Genomic DNA, 7,805 nt, shown 5'->3' with positions numbered 1-7,805 from the left:
GAGGTAGGTCACATTAGTATGTTTGTTATGGGTTCTTTAACTTTAGTAAGTCTTGTTTTTTTGTAGGTAACACATTTTAAATTTCAAAATGAGATAAAAAGTGTCAAATGAGCAGTAAATAAACAAGTTTTCTTACCTTTTCCTTCTGTCGGTTTGGTCTTCCAGCCTTTTCCAAACTCCTTGATGTCCCGTCAGAACTGTTAACGGTCGAAACGTCTTTATTTTTGAATAAAAGCTTCTGTTTGACATTCGCCATAGCTGTAAACCTTAAGAAGACACGTTTCGCAGTATTTACTGTGTTATATCGCTGCCATTAAGCTGATATTTTGTGAGTTATTTTTTGTTTTTTCAGCCTCACTGAAGGACAAAACGCTCCCGGCGCGGTGGCTACTGTACTGACACGCGCGGTGACGTCACGTATTTTAGACGCAAGGAATAGGCCCCGCCCATACATTGACGTTTGTCTGAAAGCCACGCCCAACGCAGAAGAGAAGCATCCCAAACCCAATGTGTGGCTGCACTTTGTTATAAAGTGAGGATTATTACGGAAGAATGAACGATCTGTAAGATGAATGTTTATTTCTACTATTTAATAAAGAGTTACACGTACAGTAAGGATATATTGGAGTCCATGTTTAGTGTCCTAAACCGGTTTATTCTGACAGGCCACTGCTGTTATGTTGGTCTCTGCAGTTTAGTCTAACCTAACCTGATTTATCTAATGTCCACACATCACACGGGAAGAGGTTGGTCACATTTTCCTTATCCACCATAAACAGTTTCATTAAATGTGTTTCTTGATTGAATTGCTTTCATGTCTGTAATTGTGTGAACATAAAACTTTGAGATCAAAACCACCACTGCGCATCCTAATGGAAAATTTTAGGTGATTGATTTAATTTAGTCATTTTGAGATGTGTGTGTGTCTGTGTGTGTGTGTGTGTGTGTGTGTCTGTCTGTCTGTCTGCCTGCCTGCCTGTCTGTCTATCCATCTATCTATCTTTAAAAAAAACTATTTGAAACTTTGTGTAAAATAATAAGAAAAATGCATTTTAAACAAATATTTAATGTAGTCAATGTCATTTAATTAAATTTTATTCCAGCTAATATGTGATCATATAAACTGAATGCATAAGAATGATAAAAAATAAAAATGATGATTTATTAATATTACAAAGTATGTTAATGATATGTTAATTCATATTAAGTATTAAAACTGTATGAATATAATTGTAAACACATTTAAAAATGCATTCATGTAGTCCTTCAATTAATTATATTTTATTTATATTATTAAATATATTTTATATTTTAATATAAATATATTTTATATTTTAATATAAAAACCGCATGAATACAAATTGTAAAATAATTGCATATTATTGCAATTAATTAATATATCAACTAATAATGTCTTTCTATCTATCTTAATTTCAGTCAAGTGTGCACAAACTTTTGACTGCGACACTATGTGTGTGTGTTCTGCATCAACTACTGAAAGTGAGTAAGGCTATGTTTGTATTTTACTCATTTTCACCTTTGTCTCTTTTTACAGACAATGGCATCAGCAGAAGTCAAAGTTGCATTTGTCAGCAATCACGATGGGACGACCCTGACAGAGGTTTCGCTGGGATCCCTCTTAGCCCCGCTGTGTTTTCTCAGCCGAGGACTCTTCCTGATAGTATTCCACCTGGGAAAAGGGCTTCTTCCGTTCTCTTGGGGATCCCATCTCCTGCTGGACTTCACAGCACTAATAATGCCTCTGGTCCTGTCATGCACCGCACTGAGCGACATCCTTCACTTTGTCATCATGGGCATCGCTGTAGTTGATTTTGTTGTCCTATACCTTGTATACAAGAATGGAAAGCATCCATATCAAGGTTCCTTCCCAAATACAATTGACAGGTTTGTGCAAAGCAGAGTAGAATCCAACCTGGTCCCGTTTGTAACTGTGTTCCGGGTTCTGGTCAACGTGAAGACCTCCATAAGCATTTTAGCTGTTGATTTTAGCGTCTTCCCAAGACGTTATGCAAAAACAGAGATGTATGGAACAGGGGTGATGGATTTCGGCGTCGGAGCGTATGTAATGGCCAACGCATTGGTATGTCCCGAAGCAAGAGGAAAGGACATTCAAGGCTCGAAGATCAGTCATGTGTTTAAACAGTTGATTTCCGTCTGGCCGTTGGTCTTGTTAGGGTTTGTGAGACTTGCAAGCGTCAAATCATCAGGCTACCACGAACATGTGACAGAATATGGAGTTCACTGGAACTTCTTCTTCACGTTAGCCATCGTCAGAGTGGTGGCGTCCGCACTTCTGGCTCTTTTTCCTGTGAACTCCTCATGGCTTCTTGCTCTTCTCATTGGTGGAACCTACCAGGTTGTTTTAGAGACAACAGGTCTGAAGTCCTTCCTCATCCATAATAATGAGCGCACAGGCTTTCTGCAGGCAAACAGAGAGGGCATCTTCTCAGTTGTGGGTTATATAGTTATCTATATGGCTGGGGTTCAGGTTGGCCGCTACCTCATGCAGAGCAGAAATTTGGTTAAAGACTGGATCAGAGTGATCCGTAACCTTCTGTTAACAAGTTTTGGGTTGTTCTTCACTCTATACGTGTGCCAGAGACGCATCGAGCCAGTGTCACGCAGAATGGCCAACCTTTCCTTCTGTATTTGGACGTAGCACAGGCTTTATTCTTTCTCTCATGCCTCAGCATTGCCATACTAATAGTAGATGCAAATTACATCAGAGTTTTAGGTTAAGATTTTTGTATTTGTATATGCTGTAATTGGCCACCATTTCTGTGAACTTTTTCCATGAGTTAAATCATCTGTGCTTTTTGCAGTTCACTTAGATAGCCTGTGTGGTGAATAGATTAAAAATATTCCATGTAGTATTTTAATTAATTGATTATGAAAGCTGCATGCATTATAATTATAAAAGAATTTGGAAAATGCTGGTGCTTACTAACATTCCTTTGAAGTATAAACTTTTAAATAATTAAGTCTAATATTAATTAATTGAAATGAAAATGAATTCAAATATGAAAAATAATTGTAAACGAACAAGAAAATTGAACAAATATTTCATGTAGTCTTTTAATTAAACATTTCAACTATGCGGTCATAAACATTGCATGCATATTAATTCTAAGATTTAAAAAAAAAAAAGAATAATCAAACTTGTAATTAAGTCATAAAACTATATAAAAATAATTGGGAAAGAATGAGAAAACTGCATTTTAAATAAATATTTAATGTAGTCTTTTAATTAAATAATATTTCAACCAATATGCAATTATGAGCAACTGCGTGCATATGCTAATTATAAAATTTTCAAAATGCTGATTTTTACTAATAATACAAAGACTTTAATATTAAGTCTCAAAACTATATGAAAAATAATTGTAAAAGTATTAGAGAAATGGTCATGTGGTCTTATAATTAAATAATGTTTTGACTAATAAGCAATCATGAAAACTGCATGCATACTAATTATAAAGAATCAAAGAATGCTGGTTTTTACTAATATTCCAGTCTCTTAATTAGACTTTTAATTAATATTAAGTAATACAACTATACGAACAATAATTATAAAAGATTAGAAAATGCATTTTAAACAAACATTTCATGTAGTCTAATATGCGATCATAAAAACTGCTTTTTCCTAACAATACAAAGTAGTTTAATTATTGGGCGTTAAGGCACTCTTCATTTTTAATTGTTTTATGGATTGAAATTAAATTCTAAAATCATTTTTAAATGCCTCAAAACGAGGAGAAACTTAAACAAACCTACATTTATGTATATAAAACTTGGCCACAATCACCATATCATTGCACAGAAATTCAATCTCTTTGTTTTGCATAAAGACACCAAATTTTTACAATGTGATAGTCAAAGGCAGGCATTACAATTTTGGTCTTCAACCACTCAAACAATCTGTCCCAAAAGGATTTAACAATAGTACAACTGTAAAAAAAGATGTTCCTGAGATTCAGTATCTTTCAGGCAGAACATACATACATTACTATCCAAATTAAATCAAAGCAATTCATTACATGGATAAATTGTTTTGTATTTCTTTCATGTGTCAATCAAAAGGCACACGCCTCGCCCTCAGAGCCCGGAAGTCAAAACGAGGAGAAACTTAAACAAACCTACATTTATGTATATAAAACTTGGCCACAATCACCATATCATTGCACAGAAATTCAATCTCTTTGTTTTGCATAAAGACACCAAATTTTTACAATGTGATAGTCAAAGGCAGGCATTACAATTTTGGTCTTCAACCACTCAAACAATCTGTCACAAAAGTATTTAACAATAGTACAACTGTAAAAAAAGATGTTCCTGAGATTCAGTATCTTTCAGGCAGAACATACATACATTACTATCCAAATTAAATCAAAGCAATTCATTACATGGATCAATTGTTTTGTATTTCTTTCATGTGTCAATCAAAAGGCACACGCCACGCCCTCAGAGCCCGGAAGTACTTTCTGACGTATTAAGGCTCATAGAACACTCGCCTGCCACATACGCCTCTGTCGCACTTGTTTGTTTTTGTCCAAAAAAAAGAAACAACTTTCGAAAACAGGTGAGTACGACAGCTGCAGCTTGATATTTGTGCATTTAGTCGCTCTTTTAAGTGCAATAATGGCTGAAAAGTAACGCCACGGCGAGGATAAACCCGGAATGGGTCAGTCCGTCAGTCAAAGTAGGTCTTTGACAGCACACTTTTGAATGTAAAAAGCTTGTATTGTTTTAAAAGTACATTTGCACCCTGTTTAGCATCCAATAAAACATGCTTTGTTAGGTTTAAAGTTGCCGTGCAGCTCCCTCGGGCAAGCTACAGACAGAGCTAGCATGCTAATCAGCTTGAAAAAAGTTTCGCTGGTTAGCTGTGTGCTAACTTGACTTCGACACACAAAACTGTCTCTCTTTTTTGTAACATCATCTCAGATTCCATCCCTGCAGCATTAAGTATGTCAAAATGACTCGTTTAAGTTGCTCTACAGGTGGGTGTGAGCGTTTCGCTGGCTAACAGGCTAATTAGCATATGTGTCATTGGAGGGAGCATGAGTGCAGTTATTACAGCTCTGCTTATTTAACTGTTGTCATGACTACTAGACTGTCAAGCGTATCTAATATGATCTGAAACGTGATATAGATATTCTAGAGCTTCGAGAGGCTTGTTGTTTTGTTTGCTGCTCATTGTTAGCACGTAATGTGGCTTGACCTCTTCATTCTCACACCTCTGATAAAGGAGTTACTGCATTTATTTGACACTTCTGTAAGTATATATGCAGATATGATGCATGTACATGAAAGTTTCATTCAGATTGGGGTGTAGAGCTGGGGATAGTAAGTGTTTAAGCCTCTGTAGTCAGATAAGAGTGTATGTATAAGCTAATAATCCTTAGCAAAGCTACAAGGGCTGCTGGGAAACCAGTGTTTGCGTTTTAGAAATGGACAAATATTGATTAATCTGGGTGAGAAAAGCAGGCATGAGAAAGTATAAAATAGTATGTTAATTTTATTAAAATTATTTTATTATTATTTTAATTAAATAAATAATATATAACTAGTTGCAGTAATACGATTGTACTGTAAAAAAAATAAGTATTAATAATAATAAGTATTATTTCATTTTATTATATAAATTATAAAATTAAATATTACTGTTGCAAATAATACTTTTGTACTGTAAAACACAAGCTTTTAATAATTATAATAATTTAATATTATTTGAATATCAAATATTAAACAAAGAAATCTATTACTATTGCAGTAATAACATTGTGCTGTAAAAAAGTATTCAATAATAAGGGATAATGTACATCCAGCCAGTTGTTATCGCAGAATAGCATACCTCGGAATGTTGCGACTGACCAATCAGAATCAAGTATTCCACAGAGCCATGTAATAATAATAAATATCATCTTAATTTGATATTTAAATTATAATTATTAATAATATAATAATTAAATAAAGAAATATTACTGTTGCAGTAATACTACTGTACTGTAAAAAGCAAGTATTTAATAATAATAATAATAAATATTATTTATTATATTATTATTAATATTATTATTAAATTATAGAAATTAATCAAACAAATTACTTTTTATTTATTATTGTTATTATTTTAAATAACAAAAGTAAAATTACAATACTAATATTTATGTATGCTCTGTGCTTTCAAATGTTCAAAAACTAAAATTCACGTGGGTCGTACTTTTCACTTCAGAAAATATGGAAGTCCATATAAATATGGAAAAATGACATTCCTGGAAAATGAAAAGTGGCCTGTATTGGAACTCATAGTGGAGGTGATATTGTGAATGCAGAGCTAACTGAGATTGTGTCCACACACTAACAGGCAGATCTGGGCAAAGACATGGCGCGTCTGGTGGCTGTCTGCAGGGACGGGGAAGAGGATTATCTGTTTCTTGCACGCCAGATTCCCTTGTACATTGATGACTCTCTCACGGTAAGATCATTTTTTGGTTTCACGTTGCATTTCACCATCTTTAAAGGCACAATATGTAATTTTCGCCGCTGGAGGGCGCGTATTCAAAATAAACAAAGAGTCTAAGGTGTAGTTTGATGACGCCGTGACTGAGTGTGGAATCATGGGAGTTGTGGTCTTCATCCCCACAGCCGATGCAATCCGACGGGACTCGGGCAGAAATCATGTTCATGGATGAGCTAATGGTTTATTAACGTAGTAGAATGAAGCAGGGTGAGGCTGAAAGCCGTCGAAGCGAAACGAGGCCGCTGAACGAGCACGACACACGGCTGGAAAGCAGCGGAGCTTTTATTATGCCACAGTCGACCGCTTCCGCTGCTTCCGGTCGTGCGTATGTGGGGTAAAGCAGCGCTGTTTTATCATACTAGATACATTTGAAAGTTCTGTTATAATGCTACTATGTGCGGTCGTCACCGGTCTATTAAAACACACAACATATTAAAGCGTCTTTGGTGTTTCCATGTTTTCTACAAAACAAAACCGGAAATCGAGGGGTTATGACGCCATTGGCAGGCGACACAATGACACTATGGACACTAGTGCGGTGTTCGATACATCGATACGATGATGTATCGTCACAGAGATTTGACGATACGAGTATCGATACAGCTGGCCCTGTATTGATATTGTGGCATGTGTGCAGCAGTGGACCATGCTTACTTTGAATACAAGAACAACGTTTAAAATTGAGCAGAAAAGTGCGAGGTTTCTAAAAAATAATTAATAGAGAATAATATATAGGCTATAACTAGGTTTAATCTGGCCGCAGAGGAACACAATTGGGTTGCCTGATATAAAGAGACGTAATCCCCGACACAGAGCTTCCCACTTGCGCAATACGGAAATATCTGCTAAGTGTGCTACTTATCTTTGTCAACCTGGCAACCAGGTGCACGCGCGCTCTCTCTCCACTGTGGATAAACGCGCTTGCTTTCTGAAAACACTGGTAAGCTTGCAGTTTAGCGATCTCCACTTCAATATTCTATTCTCAGAAAAGAGTAATTCATCAAGAGTTAAGCATCAGTTTTTCATCTTCCATCAAAATTCTGTCTATTCATTGTATGCATTTGAAATATAGAGTTGGGTTTTGTTTTATTGTACCCAAGTGTACCTAAAATAAAAAGTGTTTAATATACAGGTTTGTGGCTCTTAATTTCCTATTAATTAACAATTTGTAATCTTATGTTCACTGTTAATTTTTTATAAATATAGGATTTGTATTAAATCTATATTCATTCATATAGTCAAATCGAATCGAAATCGAATCGAA

The 7,805-nt window shown here is 35.3% G+C and overlaps 2 protein-coding genes across 2 annotated transcripts in view; both read left to right on the top strand.

Annotated features, from left to right (window-relative positions):
• Window positions 1-140: 140 nt before the first annotated feature.
• LOC107734351 (phosphatidylinositol-glycan biosynthesis class W protein-like) lies at window positions 141-2,696 on the top strand. The gene is made up of 2 exons (XM_016546286.1): window positions 141-746; window positions 1,556-2,696. The coding sequence occupies exon 2, from the start codon at window positions 1,559-1,561 to the stop codon at window positions 2,678-2,680; it is 1,122 nt and encodes a 373-aa protein (XP_016401772.1). The 5' UTR covers window positions 141-746; window positions 1,556-1,558; the 3' UTR covers window positions 2,681-2,696.
• Window positions 2,697-5,209: 2,513 nt separating this feature from the next.
• The window catches only part of LOC107734343 (gametogenetin-binding protein 2-like), an 11,554-nt gene continuing 8,958 nt past the window's right edge, over window positions 5,210-7,805 (top strand). Inside the window, exons 1-2 of the mRNA XM_016546278.1 lie at window positions 5,210-5,296; window positions 6,386-6,496. Of these exons, the coding sequence (XP_016401764.1) occupies window positions 5,231-5,296; window positions 6,386-6,496 (177 nt within the window). The 5' untranslated portion in view covers window positions 5,210-5,230. The remainder of the gene's footprint in view (window positions 5,297-6,385; window positions 6,497-7,805) is intronic.

The sequence above is a fragment of the Sinocyclocheilus rhinocerous genome, unplaced genomic scaffold (genome assembly GCF_001515625.1).
Source record: "Sinocyclocheilus rhinocerous isolate Xijiao unplaced genomic scaffold, SAMN03320098_v1.1 scaffold370, whole genome shotgun sequence".
NCBI lineage: Eukaryota > Metazoa > Chordata > Actinopteri > Cypriniformes > Cyprinidae > Sinocyclocheilus > Sinocyclocheilus rhinocerous.
The sequence above is the reverse complement of the archived record's forward strand: the minus strand, read 5'-3'. Positions and strand labels throughout refer to the sequence as shown.

What these genes read in the sequence shown, in the direction of transcription:
- LOC107734351 (XM_016546286.1), top strand. Translation starts at nt 1,559, where the DNA reads ATGGCATCAGCAGAAGTCAAAGTTGCATTTGTCAGCAATCACGATGGG.